General features: G+C 43.9%; 1 protein-coding gene across 1 annotated transcript in view; it reads left to right on the top strand.

Moving 5' to 3' along the window:
• Positions 1–22,296, top strand: part of LOC137382900 (seizure 6-like protein) — a 145,080-nt gene that overhangs the window by 58,850 nt on the left and 63,934 nt on the right. The window contains exons 7-9 of the mRNA XM_068055478.1: positions 4,412–4,578; positions 7,859–8,053; positions 10,351–10,489. Of these exons, the coding sequence (XP_067911579.1) occupies positions 4,412–4,578; positions 7,859–8,053; positions 10,351–10,489 (501 nt within the window). The remainder of the gene's footprint in view (positions 1–4,411; positions 4,579–7,858; positions 8,054–10,350; positions 10,490–22,296) is intronic.

Below are 22,296 nucleotides of genomic sequence, written 5' to 3'. Positions count from 1 at the left end.
GGAAATCTGAAATAAAAACAAGAAATGCTGGAAATACCATACTCAACCCTGAAGAAGGTGCTGAACAAGGGTCACTGACCTGAAACGTTAACTCTGCATCTCTCTCCACAGATGCTGCCAGACCTGCTGAGTATTTCCAGCATTTCTTGTTTTTATTACAACTCTAGCCTATCCAGTCTCTCTTCTTGGCTGAAATGCTCCAGCCCAGGCAACATCCTGGTGAATCTCCTCTGTACCCTCTCTAGTGCAATCACATCCTTCCTATAGTGTGGTGACCAGAACTGTACACAGTACTCCAGCTGTGGCCCAACTTATGTTTTAGACAGCTCCATCATGACTTCCCTGCTCTTATATTCTATGCCTTGGCTAATAAAGGCATGTATCCCATATGCCTTCCTAACCACCTTATCTACCTGTGCTGCTGCCTTCAGTGATCCATGGACCCTCTAACCCTATGTACTTCCTAGGGTCCTACCATCCATTGTATATTCCCTTGCCTTGTTAGTCCTCCCAAAATGCATCACCTCACACTTCTCAGGATTAAATTCCATTTGCCACTGCTCTGCCCATCTTACCAGCCCATCTATATCGTCCTGTAATCTGAGGCTTTCCTCCTCACTATTTACGACACCACCAATTTTCGTGTTATCTGCGAACTTACTGATCATACCTCCTATATTCACGTCTAAATCATTAATGTACAAACAGCAAGGGTCCCAGCTCAGATCCCTGCAGTACACCACTGGTCACAGGCTTCCAATCGCAATAACAGCCCTCGACCATCACCCTCTGTCTCAAGCCAATTTTGGATCCAATTTGCCAAATTGCCCTGGATCCCAGGGGCTCTTACCTTCTTAACCAATCTCCCATGCGGGACCTTATCAAAAGCCTTACTGAAGTCCATATAGACTACATCAACTGCTTTACCCTCATCTACACATCTAGTCACCTCCTCACAAAATTCAATCAAGTTTGTTAGACATGATCTCCCCCTGATAAAGTCATGCTGACGATCCTTGATTAATCCCTGCCTCTCCAACTGGAGATTAATCCTATCTGTCAGAATTTTTTCCAAGTTTCCCTACCACTGATGTTAGACTCACTGGCCTGTAATTACCTGGTTTATCCCTACTACCCTTCTTAAATAATGGTACCACATTCGCTGTCCGCCAGTCCTCTGGCACCTCTCCTGTAGCCTGAGAGGAGTTGAAATTTTGTGTCAGAGCCCCCGCTATCTCCTCCCTTGCCTCACATAACAGCCTGGGATACATCTCATCTGGGCCTGGGGATTTATCCACTTTTAAGCCACTAAAACTGCTAATACCTCCTCCCTTTCAATGCTAATTTGTTCAAGTATATCACAATCTCCCTCCCTGATCTCTACACCTATATCATCCTTCTCCATTCTCCATTCATGTTATTGCTGCCAACATGAATTGTTTGACAAATTTATTCAACTCTCTGGTAGCTGCAGCAGTATAAAAATGGTCTTCAGTATCAATCCCAAGCCAAATGGCCTCCTTCTGTGCCACAAATCTTTCTATGTTTCTTAATCAATACTATTTAAGTTTCTCTGGGCAGACAAGATTGCCAATCTGAGGCTGCCCGGAGGGTGGAGACATAACTGCACAGAGAGCAGACATCCTCTCTTGGGTAATGTTGGGATGATGTGCAGGGCGTCTTCCCTCTGGTCAAGATCTCTACATAGTTGAACTCAATTTGGACTATACTTGGTGTCTTTACATAAAAGCATTCATCACTTTTTTTTTAATATTAAGGCCCACTCACAAAATGGCAAATGTTTGCAATATTTAAACAGGCAATTTCATCTAGCGTGACCTAGTTGGCAGAATTTGGCAAAAATTACACATGATACAACTGTAGCAGTGATCCTTTCACAATTCTTAAGCAGCTAATGAGCCACACAACCAGTTTATAAAAAGTAATGAACACTTTGTGAATCCTCTCTGTGCAGAACGCAATATATTTGCAAGTTGGCTGAACGCCAAGGTAGGAAAGTGCATTTCATGGGCAAGGTTGTCTTTGTCCTAGCAATCTGTGCAATGAAGAAATATCAGGAGCTTATTAACGTGGGAGCATATCCCTGCCCCCAACAAGAGATGGTGTCAAGATGACCAAAGATACACAACAGATGATGTGAACCACAAGTGTCCATCATTCTAAGAGCCTGGTGGAAGGCTTTAAAACAGCACAAAAGTAAGCTGGCTTTTCTACTCAGCTAAGCAATATCAGAAACAACCTGGAGTTCAATACTGGCGTTTGGTTCATATCTCACCCTCCTCCCAGTGTATTTCTGCAGGAGGTTCTTGTGAATGGCCTTTAACTAGGCCCTAACAAACAAAAAAAGCTGTTTTATTCTACTAACTTCCATGATGCAATTTTTTTTTCAATATTAAGCAATTCTCAGAGTAAAGTCAGACATGGATGAATAATCCATTAGTACTTTCTACCTATATTGCACCCTGGTTTATACACAGGTACTTTACACTAAGATTAGGAAACAGAAGAAAATATGGCATTCATTTGGGGGAGTCACATATCTGAGCCTTTCTCCTGCCATTCCATAATACCTTATATTGGGAGCTTCAGTGTATTGCTTGACTGGATGTTACTGAGTGGCTGACTGAGTTGAAATAGTGAAGGGTTCGACAGACACATAAATAACAAAATAAAGATCAAGATAGGGCCACTAAGGAATGCATACAATAAACTCACAGATAATGACAGCAAAATGGCGGAAATATTAAATAATTACTTTGCCTCAGTATTTACCAGAGAAATTAACATCTGGGCATGACATTAGAAGGTGAGATTAAAAAGATATAAAGACATTTAAGATAGAAAGGAAGGAGATAATTGATAAACTAATCAAACTTAGAGAGGATAAAACCCCTGGTGATTACATCCACATCCATTAAAAGAAGTTAGGGAAGAGATAGCAGAAGCACTATTGCATGCATATAAAAATTCATTAGAAAAGGGAATAGTACCAGAGGACTGGTGGACCGCTAATGTGATTCCTATATATAAAATGGGAGCTAGAACAAGCCCACAGAACTATAGACCAATTAGCTTCGCATTGGTGTTAGGAAGGCTAATGGAGTCTTTAATCAAAGATGTCATGGAAAAATATCTAGAAACTGAAAATATAATAAAGAGTAGTCAGCACATTTTCCAAAAGGGAAGGTCATTCTTGACCAACCTTATAGAATTGTTTGATAAAGTAACAGAAGGGTAGATAAGGGTAATGTAGACATAATATATTTGGATTTCTAAAATGCCTTCAGTAACGTACTGCATAGTAGAGTCATGACTATGTAGCAGAATGCATAGCAAGCTGGCTACAAAACAGAAAGCTGAGAGTAGAGGTTTAAAAGTCGTTACTCAGATTGGCAAATGATGGGAGGTGATGTTCCACAAGGGTCAGTGCTGGGACCATTGTTGTTCACCATTCACATAAACGAGTTAGACTCAGGAATCACAAGTACAATTTCAAAGTTTGCAGATGACAGTAAATTGGGGGTAAAGTTAATACAGAGGAGGGCTGTGAGAAAATACAGGAAGACATTTATAAAATTCCAGAATGGGCGTGCAATTGGCAAACGAACTTCAATTTCGATAAATGCGAGGTAACGCTTTTTGGAAGAGGAAGGAGGCCACCGGCTCCTTAGAAAATAGTGTCTGAGTGGGGCAGAGGAACAGAGGGATCTGGGGGTACAGATGCAGAGATCATTAAAAGTAGTGATGCAAATTAATAAGGCCATAAAAAGAGCAAACAAAGCACTGGGGTTCATTTCTAGGTGGTAGAGTTGAAAAGCTGAGAATTGAAAGGCTGTTAAACCTGTTATAGAATCTTGGTTAGACTACACCTGAAGTACTCTGCAGTTCTGGTCTCCATATTATAAAAAAAATAGAGAGGCATTGGAGAAGGTGCAAAAAAGATTTACTAGAATTATACCAAAGCTGAGAGGTTATACCTATCAAAGATTGAACAGAGAAGGTTGAAGGGTGGCCTGATAGAGTTCTTCAAAGTTATGAAATGGTTTGACAGAGTAGATGTAGAGAAGATGTTTCCACTGCAAGCTAGACTGGAACTAAGGGTCATAAATATAAGATAGTCACTAATAAATCCGATAGGGAATTCAGGAGAAACTTCTTTATCCAGGGAGTGTTTAGAATGTGGAACTCGCTACCACTGGGAATAATTGAGATGAATATCATAGATGTATTCAAAGCAAAGCTAGATAAGTACATGAGGGAGAAGGAATAGAGGAGGCTAAGCCTCTTTATGTGGAACATAAACACTGGGAAGGACCTGTTGCGCAGAATGGTCTTTTCTGTGCGGTAAATACTTTGTAACCTTTAATCAATTTTCTCCTTTATTGATTAGACTGATCATCCACAGCGGAGAGGGTGCCTCCTCATCAGCTATATATGATTCTTTAAAGAATGAGTACTTCCCTCTGGAAGGTTTGATCAGCAATAAGCACTTTGTCAGGATTGAATTCACCTCCGATGAAACTAAGACAGCGGGCGGGTTCAACATTCGATATGAAGGTACAAATAACCTTTCCATTTCACACCCTACAGTCATGAGATAGGAAAGGAGTCCAGTGTATGGACAGAATCTTTTTTCCTCCCATTCACTGCAACTGGAAAGAGGGGACAGGAGTAGATGTTCTACCCAGTTTTGTAGCACAAGGGACCAGGATTCAAAGCCAGCCCAGGCATGTCAATGTGAGCATACTCCAGGTGAGGACATTACAATGGTGACACTGCTTCTTCAAGCAATAAAACTAATGCATTTGAAACCAGCCTTCAAGTTGATAGCAGAGGAAATGGTGAGATCCTGTGACAAAGCAAAGAAAATGGAAGTGACGATAAGGATTGATTTTCAGTGGGATCAAGATTGGCTCTTTTAATCTTCTGCTGAGTTACTGTAGATATTTAAACAGTATAATGTAAAAATAAAATTATGCCAGAAATTGTACAAACAAAAGCCCTAGGGTTCATTTCTAGAGGAATAGAACTGAAAACCAGAGATGCCATACTAAACGTGTATAGAACCTTGAACATAGAAACTTAGGCCATTTAGCCCCGTGAGCCTGTTCCACCATTCAATGAGATCATGGCTGATCTACAACCTAACTCCATATACCCGCCTTTGCCCCATATCCCTTAATATGTATGGCTAACAAAAATCTATCAATCTTGGATTTAAAATTAAGAATTGATCTAGCACCAATTGCCATTTGCAGAAGAGATTTCCAAACTTCTACCTCCCTTTGTGTGTCGAAGTGTTTCCTCATTTCACTCCTGAAAGATCTGGTTCTAATTTATTGACTATGCCCCCTCGTCCTAGACTCCCCAACCAGCAGAAATAGTTTCTCCCAATCTGTTCCTCTTAACATCTTGAAAACTTCAATCAAATCACCCCTTAATCTTCTATATTCCAGAGAATACAACCCTAGCTGGTTTAATATCTCTTCGTAGCTTAACCCTTGGAGTCCAGGCATCAATGTAACAAACCTACACTCACTCTCCTCCAAGGCCAATATATCCTTCCTAAGGTGTAGTGCCCAGAACTGCTCATAGTAATCCAGGTGTGGTCTAACCAGGGCTTTATATAGCTGAAACACAAACAAGAAATGATGGAAATACTCAGCAGGTCTGGCAGCAGCTGTGGAGAGAGAGGCAGAGTTAATGTTTCAGGTCAGTGACCCTTCATCAGAAATCACTGACCTGAAACATTAACTCTGCCTCTCTCTCCACAGCTGCTGCCAGACCTGCTGAGTATTTCCATCATTTCTTGTTTGTGTTTCAGATTTCCAGCATCTGCAGTATTTTGCTTTTACTTTATATAGCTGAAGTTGGTTAGACAACATTGGAGCACTGTGTACAGTTCTGGTCTATGTATTACAAAGAGGATATAGAGGCACTGGATAAGGTACAAAAAGATTTACAAAGGGTGATACCAGAACTGAGAGATTATTACTATCAATAAAGTCTGAACAGGCTGGTGTTCTTTTCTCTGGAGAAAAGAGATTGCTAAAGGTTGAATTAATAGAGGTCTTTAAAATTATGAAGGGGTTTGATAGGGTGGACATAAAGAAGATGCTTCCACTTGTGGGTGAGGCCAGAACTAGGCTCCATAAATATAAGACAGTCACTAGTAAATCCAACAACAAATTCAAGAGAAACGTCTTTACCCAAAGGGTGCTTAGAATATGGAACTTGCTACCACATGAAATAATTGAGGCGAATAACATAGATGTATAAAAGGTGAAGTTAGATAAGTCCATGAGGGAGAAAGGAATAGAAGGATATGCAGATAGGGTTAGATGAAGAGGGGTGAGAGGAGGCTTATGTGGAACATAAACACTAGAAGTTACTAGTTGGGCCAAATGGCCTATTTCTCAGCTTTAAATTCTATGCAATTTTTCAATAGTTGAAAAGATAATAGGATAACGTTTGTGACTTAACACTTCCAGAATAGAGCTTCCATTGATTTTAATGGACTGAACATTTTGTAGTCATCAATGAGACATGTTACACTGTGCTCATTACAAAGGTCAGCGCTGGAAAATACCGTATTGCAATTTCAGAAACTGCAATCCTGACTAGTTGCATGCATTGGCAACATCAGCCCTTATACATTTAGATAAAATACAAAGAGTAAATGCTGGAAATACACAGCAACTTGCAAAAAGGGAAAAGACAGGTTCATGTAAACTCTTTGACCGATAAGCGAGTCCCTATAGAGAACTGAATGAAACAAAGAAACAAAGGAAGAAGCAAAAGTGAAGAGTCAGGTATGGCTCTAAAGAGAGACTTGGATGATACAGCACCTTTCATCTCCTCAGCACGTCCCAAGGCACTTTGCAGCCAATGAAGTACTTTTGACATGTATTCAATTTTATAATGTAGGAAACAAGCCACCAGTTTACGCACAGTAAGCTCCCTCAAACAGCAATGTGACAAAGAAAAAAAAAGACTTGTATTTATATAGCATCTTTCATGAGCATGGAACATCCCAAAGCACTTTACAGCCAATAAAATTGTAGTTATTGTTATAACGTAGAAAATTTGGCAGCCAATTTGTGCACAGCAAGCTTCCACCATCAGCAATGAGATGATGACCAGATATTCTGCTTTACTGATGTTGATTGAGGGATAAATATTGGCCAGAACACCAGGGAGAACTCCTCTGCTCTTCTTCAAGACATGGAACCACTTACATGCACTTGAGAGAGCACGGACAGGGCCTCAGTTTAATGTCTCTCCCAAAAGATGGCACCTCTGACTGTGCAGCACTCCTGCACTGGAGCAACATCCTAGATTTTGTACTCAAGTCCTCTGGAGTAGGACTTGAACTCACAACCTTCCTCATTCATAGGCAAGAGTACTACCCACTGAGCGACAGGTGACACAATTTATAGTCATGAGGAAGTAGTAAATAGATCTACCAGCCTGCAAACCAGTTCCCCTTGTCAGATGCTGACGAGCCTGCTGTGTATTTCTAGCTTCGTCTCAGATATCCTGGCTAACATTTATCCCTCAACCAACATCACTAAAAACCTGATTATATGGCGGTCATCTCATTGCTGTTTGTGGGAGCTTGCTGTGCGCAAATTGGCTGTCACATTTCCTACGATTAAACAACGACTTCAGTTCAAAAGTACTTTATTGGCTGTAAAACACTTTGGTACATTCTAACGTCATGAAAGGAGCTATAGAGATGCAAGTTCCTTCGTTTTCTATGCTTTTATTTCAGATTTTCAGTATTTGTTGCTTTCTTTTTTCAACATCAAGTAAGACATCTCTTGCCTCTCCTCAGCCTTTGAGCGTGGACACTGCTTCGAGCCATACATGCAGAACGGGAATTTCACAGCAACCAATCCTTCCTACAGTGTAGGGTCAGTGGTGGAGTTCATATGTGATCCAGGTTACACTATGGAACATGGATCATCTGTTATCGAGTGCATTGACATCAGGGAGCCATACTGGAATGAAACTGAACCACTTTGCAGAGGTAAATAAAACCTTTAGGATGCAGTGATGTGATGAAGAATGGAACACGGTTTAAAGATATTGTTACGACCAGGTGAGAAAGGGGTCCAGGGATTCCCTCTCAGCCTTTGCCTGGTTTAACTGCAACAGTGTTTAATTTTAGAAACACCATGATTTTAGCTTCCCCTCAGTGAATCCTTGTTCACTGTTCTCCAATTGTAAGGCAAAGAAATCAACCAGACAGGTTTGCTTAGATTTAAACAAGAAAGGTGGAAGTTTATTAACCTTAAATTCTAATTCGGTTAATGAATTTGTGGCTCGACTACGCTAGCATGCATACACGATAAACAGACACGCAGACAGAGACAGAAAAGTAGAAAGAAAAAAGGGGAAAAGTTTGAGGCATTAGCTGGGATTTATTTACGGTCCTTTGAGTTTGATGTAAAGTCTTTGATTGCCAGTAAGTCTTGCCGTTTCGTTTGGGCCCTGTGCACGCTTTAAAACATGTTTCGATGTAAGAGCATTTTCTCTTCTGAGGTTTAAGTGACTTCAGTTGAACCGAAGATTTGTGAGAGACAGAGAGCCAGCCAGGAGAGAGGCTCTCTTCTTCCAAGTTCGGTTGCAGTCTCCCAAACTGTACTGTGAGCAGTTCAAACAAAACCTGGGCCAGCAGGTTAGTCGTCTGACTAGCTGTTTTAACAAACTCCTGCGTTTGTGGATTCTCCATCTTAGCAGACACCCTGGAATGCTGGATTTCTTACACATTCAATGTCTGGTGATCAAAATCCATTTGGGTTAATTGGATCAGGGAGCCGTTCTTTTGTCTCCAGACACTGTCTCTTAGTATGCAAATATTTTCCAGCCGCTGCTGATCTCTTTAAACAAGTCATTTCTTCACTCCAGCAACAGTTTAAAATCAATGTTCATATGACAAAATTAATATGCCTCATTCTTGGCAGGTGGGGTCTTCATGACAATATAGTTATTGTCCACATCAGCCAAGCAGTGGGGGTGGTGCTGGGGGTAATGTTATTATAATCCCCAGTGATGGTGCCTTTATAGGCCCCTTGTGTAATTTTAGCAAATTGTATCTTTTGTTATTTTTTCTTTATTTCTTCATATATTTCAATGACTTCTTTTAGTTAAATCATAGTTAATAATACCCTATTTATATAGCACTGTATCACATTAAAACATTTCAAAGTTCTTCACCTTTGGAGTGTAGGAAGTGTTGTTTTGCAGGTTAATGCAGAATGATTCTTGACCAGCAATGAGCTGAATGATTTCGCAATGTGATTTTTGGGGGTGCTGGTTGATAGCAGAATGTTAGTAAAGGCACTAGGAGAATTCACTGCTCTTCTTTGAACAAGGCCATGGGCTCAACATCCACCTGACCAGAGAGAGACAGAGTCTCAGTTAATGCCTCATCCATGAGACAGTATCCCTGACAATGCAGCACTCGCTCAGAACGGCACTGGGGCGTCGGCCTTTATGGCTTTCCATGATCCTAGTGAAATTAATAGTCCTGCAAAAAACCCAGTTGTTGCCGAACTGACCATTTGCCAGACCATTATTTGCATCTCATCTCGGGACGCGCCCTCTGAACATTTAAAAAAAATATAAAAATGGAAAGAAGCCACAGCTGCCAGGCTGTTCTCATTGAGGGGTAACCCCACCCCTCCACAGCATGGCCTGTGGGCTACAGCTGTGACCATTGTGGTATGACAGCTACGGGGTGGGGGGGGGGGGGGGGCGGGGGAGCAGTTTAAAAAGCTCACTGGAGCGCTGGCCTCCCAGTCTACCCGCCAGGAGGCCGCCTCCTCTCACTGGCCGTGTTTCGGCCACGACAGGGGACCCGCCTGCCAACTGGAAAAATAATAACAGGCCCCTTAATTACCTCTATTGGCTAGCAGCCACTTGTGGGCAGGTAGATATTCCGCCCCCAATCCAGACTTTTTGAAAATGGCTGGGGGGTGGAACCGTGCTGGTAAACCTGCACACTGTCAGTGGCAGGAAATTCTGGATCCACCCACCTCTAGTCCTGCCCCCGTCAGGCTTCGAAAATCCAGCCCAATGTTCCAGGTCAAAGACCTTTCATCAGATAGAGAGAAACTGTTTTTATTGGCAGGTGGGTCAGTAATCAAAGGACACGGGTTTACTTATTTCTGAAGTATATTCACTGTTGCTATGGAAGGCACACCTGCAAATTGAGCAAACTTGCCCACAGGCAGGGGTTAAATACCAAAACCCTGTCAACAATTTACTGAGCGTACATGTGTCTTTCAGATCATTGTTTCACTCTGCTCTGCCTTATTTTAGCCGTGTGTGGCGGGGAGCTGTCCAGCCCAGCAGGAGTTATCCTCTCTCCAAACTGGCCTGAACCGTATGATGAAGGAGAGGACTGTATCTGGAGAATTCATGTCGGGGAGGACAAGCGAGTATTCCTTGATGTTCAACTGTGAGTATCTTGCAGCCATGTGCTTATTTATCATTGAGAAAGCAATGTGAAGGGACAAGCCCTGTAGTGCAGGACATCACCAACCATTCAAAATGATAGAAACATAGAAACATAGAAAATAGCAGGAGTAGGCCATTCGGCCCTTCGAGCCTGCTCCGCCATTCATTATGATCATGGCTGATCATCCAACTCAGTAATCTGTTCCCGCTTTTGCCCCACATCCTTTGATCCCTTTCGCCCCAAGAGCTATATCTAACTCCTCCTTGAAAACATACAATGTTTTGGCCTCAACTGCTTTCTGTGGTAGCGAATTCCACAGGCTCACCACTCTCTGGGTGAAGTAATTTCTCCTCATCTCAGTCCTGAAAGGTTTACCCTGTATCCTTAGACTATGATCCCTGGTTCTGGACTCCCCCACCATCGGGAACATCCTTCCTGCATCTACCCTGTTGAGTCCTGTTAGAATTTTATAGGTTTCTATGAGATCCCCCCTCATTCTTCTGAACTCCAGCAAATATAATCCTAACCGACTCAATCTCTCCTCATATGTCAGTCCCACCATCCCAGGAATCAGTCTGGTAAACCTTCGCTGCACTTCCTCTACAGCAAGAACATCCTTCCTCAGATAAGGAGACTAAAACTGCACACAATATTCCAGGTGTGGCCTCACCAAGGCCCTGTATAATTGCAGCAAGACATCCCTGCTCCTGTACTCGAATCCTCTCACTATGAAGGCCAACATACCATTTGCCTTTTTTACTGCCTGTTGCACCTGCATGCTTACCTTCAGCGACTGGTGTATGAGAACACCCAGGTCTCGTTGCATATTCCCCTCTCTTAGTTTATAGCCGTTCAGATAATAATCTGCCTTCCTGTTTTTGCTACCAAAGTGGAGAACCTCACATTTATCCACGTTATACTGCATCTGCCATGCATTAGCCCACTCAGTCAACTTGTCCAAATCACCCTGAAGCCTCTCTGCATTCTCCTCACAACTCACCCTCCCACCCAGTTTTGTGTCATCTGCAAATTTGGAGATATTACATTTAGTTACCTCACCTAAATCATTAATATATATTATGAATAGCTGGGGTCCTAGCACTGATCCCTGCAGTACCCCACTAGTCACTGCCTGCCATTCAGAAAAAGACCCATTTATTCCTACTCTTTGTTTCGTGTCTGCCAACCAATTTTCTAGCCATTGCAATACACTACCCCCAATCCCATGTGCTTTAATTTTACACACTAATCTCTTACATGGGACTTTGTTGAAAGCCTTCTGAAAGTCCAAATAAACCACATCCACTGGCTGTCCCTCATCAACTCTACTAGTTATACCCTCAAAGAATTCTAGTAGATTTGTCAAGCATGATTTCCCTTTCATAAATCCATGCTGACTCTGCCCGATTCTACCACTGTTCTCCAAGTGCTCTGACATAAAATCTTTGATAATGGACTCTAGAATTTTCCCCACTACCGACGTCAGGCTGACTGGTCTATAATTCCCTGTTTTCTCTCTACCTCCCTTTTTAAATAGTGGGGTTACATTAGCTACCCTCCAATCTGTAGGAACTGTTCCAGAGTCAATAGAATCTTGGACGATGACCACCAATGCATCCACTATTTCTAGGGCCATTTCCTTAAGTACTCAGGGATGCATACCATCAGGCCCTGGGGATTTATTGGCCTTCAATCCCATCAATTTCCCCAACACCATTTCTCCACTAACACTGATTTCCTTCAGCTCCTCCCTCTCACTAAACCCTGTGTTCCCCAACATTTCTGGGATGATATTTGTGTCCTCCTTGATGAAGACAGAACCAAAATATGCATTTAGTTGGTCAGCCATTTCTTTGTTCCCCATAATAAATTCCCCTGTTTCTGACTGTAAGGGACCTACATTTGTCTGCACCAATCTTTTTCTCTTCACATACCGATAGAATCTTTTACAGTCAGTTTTTATGTTCCCCGCAAGCTTGCTCTCGTACTCTATTTTCCCCTTCTTAATCAATCCCTTTGCCCTCCTTTGCTGAATTCTAAACTGCTCCCAATCCTCAGGTCTGTTGTTTTTTCTGGCAGATTTATAGGCTTCTTCCTTGGATCTAATGCTATCTCTAATTTCCCTTGTAAGCCATGGTTTGGCTAGCTTTCCTGCTTTACTTTTGCGCAAGACAGGAATAAACAATTGTTGCAGTTCAGCCATGCGCTCTTTGAATGTTTGCCATTGCCTATCCACCGTCATCCCTTTAAGTAACATTACCCAATCCATCATAGCCAACTCGCGCCTCATACCTTCTTAGTTTCCTTTATTAAGATTCAGGACCCTAGTCTCAGCTTGATGACAGATGACAGCTTTTGATAGAGTCCATCGGAAAAACTATTCCCACCAATAGGAGAGTTGGTAATCAGAGGACTGCTTTTATAATTCTTTTATGGGATGTGGGCATTACTGGCAAGGCCAGCATTTGCTGCCCATCGCTAATTGCCCTTGACAACTGAGTGGCTTGCTGGGCCATTTCAGAGGGCAGTTAAGAGTCAACCACATCGCTGTGGGTCTGGAGTCACATGTAGAGAAGACCAGGCAAGGATGGGCAGTTTTCCTTCCCTAAAGGACATTAGTGAACCAGATAGGTTTTTACAACAATCAATTTTAGTTTCATGGCACCATTACTGAGACTAGCTTTTAATTAATTGAATTTAAATTCCACTAGCCACCATGGTGGGATTTGAACCATGGTCCCCAAGGGCATTAGTCTGGGCCACTGGATTACTAGCTGAGTGATATTACCACAATGCCACTGTTGCCATCTGTTGGTAAGAAACGGGCAGTGGGAAGTGGCAGGTAAATGAGAAGAATTTCATTTTTAGTCTAGGCATTTTCAGTTGTTTGTATCTGGAATGCACTGCCTGACTTTCAAAATGGGATCGAATATATGCCTGAGCTGGAGAAATTTACATGGCCATGGGGAATAAGCAAGGGGAATGGAACTAATTGGATATCTCTTTCAAAGAGCCAGCTCAGACAGGATGGTCTGAATGGCCTTCTTCCTTGCAGAATACACGAACAAAACTGGAGTCAATGGGAATCAGGGGGAAAACTCTCCGCTGGTTGGAGTCATACCTAGCACAAAGGAAGATGGATGTGGTTGTAGGAGGTCAATCATCTCAGTCCCAGGACTTCACTGCAGGAGTTCCTCAGGGTAGTGTCCCAGGCCCAACCATCTTTAGCTGCTTCATCAATGACCTTCCCTCCACCATAAGGTCAGAAGTGGGGATGTTCGCTGATGATTGCACAATGTTCAGCACCATTCGCAACTCCTCAGATACTGAAGCAGCCCGTGTCCATATGCAACAAGACCTGCACCACATCCAGACTTGGGCTGATAAGTGACAAGTAACATTCGCAACACGCAAGTGCCAGGCAATGAACATCTCCAACAAGAGAGAATCTAACCATCTCCCCTTGACGTTCAATGGCATTACCATCACAGAATCCCCCACTATCAACATCCTGGGTGTTACCATTGCCCAGAAACTGAACTGGACCAGCCACATAAATACCATGGCTGCAAGAGCAGGTCAGAGGCTAGGAATTCTGCAGCGAGTAACTCACCTCCTGTCTCCCCAATGCCTGCCCACCATCTACAAGGCACAAATCAGGACTGTGATGGAATACTCTCCACTTGCCAGGGTGAGTGCAGCTCCAACACCACTCAAGAAGCTCGACACCATCCAGGACAAAGCAGCCCACTTGATTGGCACTCCATCCACCATCTTCAACATTCACTCCCTTCCCCACTGCGCACAGTGGCAGCAGTGTGTATTATCAACAAGATGCACTGCAGCAACTCACCAAAGCTGCTTTGACAGCACCTTCCAAACCTGCGACCCTTTTTTTATAATTCTTTCATGGGATGTGGGTGTCGCAGGCCAGGCCAGCATTTATTGCCCATCCCTAATTGCCCTTGAACTGAGTGACTTGCTAGGCCATTTCAAGGGCATGTAAGAGTCAACCACATTGCTGTGGATCTGGAGTCACATGTAGGCCAGACCAGGTAAGGACAGCAGATTTCCTTTCCTAAAGGACATTAGTGAACCAGATGGGTTTTTACAACATTCGACAATGGTTTCATGGCTATCATTAGACTAGCTTTAAATTCTACCTCTACCAACTAGAAGGACAAGGGCAGCAGATGTATGGGAACACCACCACCTACAAGTTCCCCTCCAAGCCACACACCATCGTGACTTGGAACTATATTGCCGTTCCTTCACTGTTGCTGGGTTTAAATCACAGAACTCCCTTCCTAACAGCACTGTTGGTGTACAAACGCCACGAGGACTGCAGCAGTTCAAGAAGGTAGCTCACCACCACCTTCTCAAGGCAATTAGGGATGGGCAATAAATGCTGGCCGAGCCAGCGATGCCCACATCCCCCGAACGAATAAAAGAAATTCTATGATTAAAAGAAATACTAGCCTAGAAATTGGATCAGGGACAACTGATCTGTATGCAACTGATCTTGTGCACACCTAAAGAGGCAGCTAAAGCAACAGCAACTTAAATTGGCTGCCAGCCTCTTTTGTATGTAACCAGTGAGCTGCAGGCACTAAGTCATGTCACCAAACGCAAGTCGCTGGGGGTGGGGGCAGCGAAATTGGCTGGTTGGAACATCAGCTGAGGGCATATAATTAGTCCAGGAGCAGTGGGGAGGCAATCAAGAGGGGTTGGGGGGGTGCGGTGGGGGGGGGGGTGGGGAGGCCAGTGTGGACCAGCAGCATCACACAGTTTTAATGTGGGGCTGCACAAACACTCCTGCTCCACATTCAGGGAAGTAAAAAAATTCGAAAATTTACAAAACAAAAGGAGGCCATTCGGCTCATCATGTCCATGCTGGTCGACAAAGAGTTACCAAGCATAATCCCACCTTCCTGCCCTAGTTCCCTAGCCCTGCAGGTCAGGGCTCTTCAAGTAGGCATCCAAGTACTTTTTAAAGGTGATGAGAGTTTCTGCCTTTATCATTCTTTCAGGCAGTGAGTCCTAGGTCCCTATAACCCTCTGGGTGAAAAGGTCTTTCCTCATCTCCCCTCTAATGCTTCCACCAATTAATTTAAATCTATGTCCTGTGGTTTTTTGAACCCTCTGTTAAGGTAAATAGCTCATCTTCATTTGCTCTATCTTGGCCTCTCATAATTTTATACACCTCAATTAAGTTACCCCTTAGCCTCCTCTGTTCCAAGGGAAACAACGCCAGCTTATCCAACTTTTCCTCATTGCTAAAATTTTCCAGTCCTGGCAACATCCTCATAAGTCTCCTCTGCACCCTCACATTTTTCCTGTAATGTGGTGAACAGAACCTTAAGCAGTATTACGCTGTGGTCTAACTACTGTTGTATACAGTTCTAGCATAACCTCCCTGCTCTTATATTCTATGCCTGGGCTAATAAAGGAAAGCATGCCATACGCCTTCTTAACCACCTTATCAACCTATTCTGCTACCTTTAAGGATCAATGAACGTACACTCCAAGGTCCCTCTGTTCCTCCACACAACTCAATATCTCCCCCTTCATTGTTTATTTCCTAGCTTTGTGCACCTCCCAAAATGCATTACCTCGCACTTCTCCAGATTAAATTTCATTTTCCACTTTTCTGTCCAACTGACCAGACCATCTGTATTTTCCTGCAATCTAAAGTTTTCCTCCTCAGTCCCTAGGATTCCCAAGGCTTTTACTTTTTTGACCAGACTGCCATGTGGGACCTTATCAAAAGCCTTGCTAAAATCCACTTAGACCACATCCACCGCACTGCCCTCATCAACCCTACATGTTACCATCTCAAAAAATTCAATCAAGTTAGTCAGACATGACCTTCCCTTAACAAATCCACGCTGACTTTTCTTGATTAAACTATGCTTTTCTAAGTGAATCACAGAATCACAGAATCGTTACAGTGCAGAAGGAGGCCATTTGGCCCATCATGTCTGCACTGGCTCTCTGAAAGAGCAATTCCCTCAGTTCCATTCCCCTGCCTTCTCCCCATAGCCCTGCACATTCTTCCTTTTCATATAACTGTCTAATTCCCTTTTGAATGCTTCAGTTGAACTTGCCTCCATCACGTTCTCAGGCAGTGCATTCCAGACCTTAACTACTCGCTGGGTGAAAAAGATTTTCCTCACGTCACTTTTGTTTCTCTTACCAAATACTTTAAATCTCTTTCCTCTTGTTCTTGATACTTTCATGAGTGGGAACAGTTTCTCTCTATCTACTCTGTCCAGACCCCTCATGATTTTAAATACCTCTGTCAAATCACCTCTCAGCCTTCTCTTCTCCAAGGAAAACATTTCTAACTTCTCTATTCTATCTTCATTACTGAAATTCCTCATCCCTGGAACCATCTTTGTGAATCTTTTCTGTACTATCTCCAATGCCCTCCGATCTTTCCTTAAGTGCAGTGCCCAGAACTGGACGCAATACTCCAGCTGAGACCGAACTAGTGTCTTATACAAGTTCAACATAACTTCCTTGCTCTTGTACTCTATGCCCCTGTGAATAAAGCCCAGGATTCTATATGCTTTATTAACCGCTCTCTCAACCTGCCCTGCCACCTTCAATGACTTATATATATATACAACTAGGTCCCTCTGGCCCTGCTCCCTCTTTAGAATTGTACCCTTTATACTATATTGTCTCTCCATGTTCTTCCTACCAAAATGAATCACCTCACATTTCTCTGCATTGATCTTCATCTGCCACCTGTCTGCCCATTCCACCAACTTGTCTACGTCCTTCTGAAGTTCTACACTATCCTCCGAACAGTTCACAATGCTTCCAAGTTTCATATCATCTGTAAACTTTGGAATTGTGCCCTGTAACCAAGGTCTAGGTCATTAATATATATCAGGAAAAGCAAGGATCCTAACACTGATCCCTGGGGAACTCCACTACAAAACTTCCTCCAGCCTGAAAAACATCCATTAACCACTACTCTTGGTTTCCTGTCACTCAGCCAATTCCGTATCTATGTTGCTACTATCCTTTTTATTCCATGAGCAACAAGTTTGCTCACAAGTCTGTTGTGTGGCACTGTATCAAGGTTTATGAAGCTTTCCACTGCCCCTCAGAATTGATTCCAATAATTTTCCCACAATCGAAGTTAAGCTAACTGACCTTTCATTACTCAGATTATTCCTTCCTCCCTTTTCAAACAATTTTACAATGTTGCCGATCCTCCAATCTTCTGGCAATTTCCTCCCTTCCTTATAACCTGGGATATATTTCATACAGGCCTGATAATCTATCTACTTTCAAAGATGTCAAGCCCTTTAATACTTACTCTCTTACAATGCTTATCCTATCCAATATTTCAAACTCTTCCTCCTTAACTATGAAGTCATCATCAGCCCCCCGCTTTTGTGAAGACAGCCCCAAAATATTCCTTCATGCTCAGATTACTACCTTTGAGGTCCTTCTTCTTAATCTCTTTTCTAATTCCTCAAAATCTACCTGTTGGACCTCAACCCTTTTTCTACCTATGTCATTGATACCCATATAGGTCATGACCTCTGGCTGTTCACCCTCCTCTTCCAGAATGTTCTACAGCTGCTCCTTGATATCCTTCACCCTGGCACCAGGGAGGCAACATACGATCCAGGAATTATGTCTGCTCCCCTAACTATGGAATTCCCTATAACAATCACTCTCTTGACCTTTCTGCACCCTCCCTGTACAGCTGAGCCACACATGGTGCTGTGGTCTTGGCTCTGGCTGTAGTCCCCAGAGGAGCCCTCTCCCCCATCAGTATTCAGAACCAAATACTGGTAGGAGAGCAAGATGCTCTCGGGGTCTCCTGAACTTCCTGCCTGCTCTTTTTTGTTGTGTCTGGCGGTCACCCAGTCTCTCTCTGCACGCTCTTAAGTTATGGGGCGACCACTTCCTGATACGTGCTATCCATGAAACCCTCCTCCTCGCGGACAGACTGCTGCAGTCAGTCACAGTGCAATTTCACAAAGGGACCTGAATTTAGACCCTCCTGATTTTCATAAGCAATGGGCCTAACACCTGCCTCAATTATGAAGTAAACATTCCGCTCCTTTACTCTGAGCATTTATCTCAAATTTTCCATCCAGGGCCGCAGGGTTAACTATTACTCCCAGATTCCATGCAAGGTTTTTTTGTGGGTGAATGCATTGAGGGATGTGAGTGAAAAAAAATATTTCTAGATGAAGGCTATTGTGGCCAGGGTTGGGACAGGGGGCAGGGGGGAGGTGCGGTGGGGTGGGGTAGGGTGGGTGTGACATGAAGTGCCTCACTGTGAACCACATTGCCGGTAATCAATGAAAGCAATTTAACACAGTGGGCCCCCCTAGGGCTGGGAACGGAGGTGGGGGGTCCCATAAAATTGTGTGGGAAGGAAGGGGATGGAGTGTCCATTGCCTTCCCGCACCTTGGAATTTAATCCTTCCCACCCAGAGGCTAATTGAGGCCCTTAAGTGACCAATTAATGGCCACTTAAGGTCCTATTCCCACCGCCACTGGTATTTTACAAGGCGGTAGTGGGGCGGGGTGGGGGGGTGGGTGGTGCAGAAACCTCCTCTGTGGGCAATCTGTGGCTCACAGAGGGCTCATAGCAGCAAAGGATGCCCCTCCCCTCTTTCCCTCAACAACCACCCTCCCACATTTCCCACCCCCCCCCCCCCCCCCCCCCCCCCCCGTTTACCCATCTGCCGGACTGGCCCCAGCGAGCCTGCCACAGTTACCTGAGGATCGGGGCTCCAGTGCTGGGCCTGGTCCTGGGCCTCCTGTATTACCGGCAGCAGCCACTGCTCCCAGTGGCCCTGCTGGTACTACCGAGTGGCTGGCCCTCTGATTGGCTTGGAGGCGGGATCCCCATCCTTAAATGGATGGGGACATCGACGGTGAACGGTTAATTAGCTGCCCACTGTGGAATTCAGCTGGGTGTCCAAAATAAGGCTGAGGCGGGGTCGCCCCATGCCTTCTGGCCCATTGCCAGGGCCCCCACTGTTGGGGTAAAGCTCAGCCCTAACAGTGCATTCTTAGAAGGTGAGGCCAGACTCTCTCACCTTTCCTGATCTGGTAAAGTCTTTCAACTTCTTTCTGTACTGCCTGGCCATGCCTTGTCTGGTTTAGTTGGCACTGATTGCCCTGATTACCTCCTTCGATTCCTCCTATGGAGCTCTCCTTGCGTGCCCGATGCAAAAACAAAGGTTCTCCCTCCTCTGCCTCACCTCCTGCAACTGCATTGCTAATGCTCGATATGTCAACCTGTGGGTATCTCTATCCTGCTTCAAACCTTCTTTACATCTTCTTTCAACTTTGCTGCATAAAAATGGTTATGACGATACCTGCACCTTTAAGCCCCAATTGGCCTTTTAAATCTACTCTCTCCTGCCCGCCCAGCAGGGGAGCTCCTGATTAAAGGTATTTCTGATATCTGGAGCAAGTCCAAGACATTAAACTGAGGCTGACTCCAGAAATTACAGCAGGGTCACTGAGCTGAGCACAAGCCACCCTCCAGTTTGCTTCATCATCCAATCGGAAGGTTCAGCCTTTAAACTGAATCAAAGTGACCGAAAAAGACAAAGGTCACAAAGGTAAAAAGATAGGGAAAGAACAAAAATTGTAAGGAAAATATATTATTTTATTTTGGCATCGCCTCACTTCCTTCACCCCACCATTGCACAAGGCCTGAAGCTCTGAAATTCTCTCTCTAAACCTTTCTGCTCCCCCACTTTTCTCTTTTATTTCAAGATCTTCCTTAAAACCTAGTGCTTTGACTAAGCTTTTAGTCACCCTCCTAATATCTCCTTTGGCTTGATCTGTCTGATAACTACAACAACAACTTAGATTTATGTAGCTCCGTTAACGTAGTAAAACATCCCAAGGTGCTTCACGGGAGCATTATCAAACAAATGTTGGCACTGAGCCACATGAGGACAGGTGACCAAAAACTTAGTCAAAGAGGTAGGTTTTGAGGACGATCTGGAAGAAGGAAAGATAGTTAGATAGACCGTAATGTTTAAGGAGGGAATTCCAGACATTAGGGCCAGCAGCTTAAAGCACAGTCATCACTGGTGCAGTGATGGAAAATAAGATGCACATGAGGCCAGAATTGGAAGAACACAAGGATCTCAGAGGGTTGTGTGGCTGGACGAGGTTACATCGATAGGAAGGGTTAGCGCCACGGCGGGATTTGAAAACAAGGATAAGAATTTTTAGTTTGAAAGCAAAATACTGCAGATGCTGCAAATCTAAAATAAAAACAAAAAGTGCTGGAAATACTCAGCAGGTCTGGCAGCATCTGTGGAGAGAGAAACAGAGTTAATGGGCTGAATTTTATGCCCCCCCCCACCCCGGAGTGCGATGGTGCCGGGGGTGTTGGCGTAAAATGGAGCAGGAGGCTCCGGGGATCCTTCCCAACCCGCTCCCGCCTCCACCAGGTGGCGGCGGCAAGAAACGGCCCACCCGCCCCCAGGCCAGTCAAGGCCCTTAAGTGGTCACCCGCAAAATACGGGTCGGATCGCCAGGCAAGGCGGAAGTGAGTTCGCCACTGACATTTCAGTCGGTGGCTGGCTCCCGTCCGCCCAAGGTTAAATCCCGGCCAATGTTTCAGGTCGATGGCCTTTCATCAGAATGAATGAGTGTTTCCGGCATTTTCTGTATTTTAATTGCTGGACTGGGAGCCAATATAAGTCACTGGTGATGAGTGAACGGGACTTTGTGCGAGCTAGTTTATGGGCAGCAGGGTTTTGGATAAGCTGCAGTTAAGAGAGGATGCAAGGTGAGAGGCTCTCCAGGAGAGTGTTGGAACAGTCCTGTCAAATGCCTTGCGAGGTTTTCCTATGTTGAATGTATTACATGAATAAAAGCTGTTGTTGCTGTTTGATTGCAGAGCAAAGATGTCTACAAATGGATTCATTACAGACAGGCTTCACTGTGAACTGGTGCTCAGAGTGATCCCCACTGTTCATTAATTGATTTGAAATCAAATGAATACTGGTAGATCGATCTGTTCTGGCTTCCTGTTGAACAAAATAACCAGTGAAACGCAACACAGGCCAGTTATCAGAATCATGGAAATTTGTCTTGACAGCTAATGGTTAAACACCTCACTTAACAATTGAAATGGAACACCTGAGGGGAAATAGAATTTTGCCACAATTTATTCTCACATTCCAAGCCAGTGTTGTAAATATTAGAAACTAAAAGCAATACACAGTGGATACCAGAAATTGGAAATAAAAACAGAAACAGGTCAATCAGTGTAGATCTCTAAACTAAAAGCAAAATACTGCAGATGCTGGAAATCTGAAATAAAAACAAGAAATGCTGGAAATACTCAGCAGGTCTGGCAGCATCTGTGGAGAGAGAAACAGAGTTAACGTTTCAGGTCGGTGACCCTTCATCAGAACATCAGATCTCTAAACTGTCAGACTGCTTGTCCAACATCCAGTACTGAATGAGCAGAAATTGTCTCCAATTAAATATTGGGAAGACTGAAGCCGCTGTCTTATGTCCCCACCAAAAACTTTGCTCCTTTGTCACTGATTCCATCCCCCTCCCTGGCAACTGTCTGAGCCAGTCTCTTTGCAACCTCGGTGTCATATTTGACCCTGAGAGAGAGTTATCAAGCACATATCTGCGCTGTCACTAAGACCACCTATTCCACCTCCAAACATCGCCCACCTCCACCCGTGTCTTAGACCTTCTGCTGCTGAAATCCTCATTCATGCCTTTGTTACCTCCAGAATTGACTATTCTAACGTACTCTTGGCTGGTATCAGACATTC

Source organism: Heterodontus francisci, chromosome 23 (genome assembly GCF_036365525.1).
Source record: "Heterodontus francisci isolate sHetFra1 chromosome 23, sHetFra1.hap1, whole genome shotgun sequence".
NCBI lineage: Eukaryota > Metazoa > Chordata > Chondrichthyes > Heterodontiformes > Heterodontidae > Heterodontus > Heterodontus francisci.
Note: the sequence above shows the minus strand (reverse complement) of the source record. Positions and strands in the feature narration are given on the sequence as shown.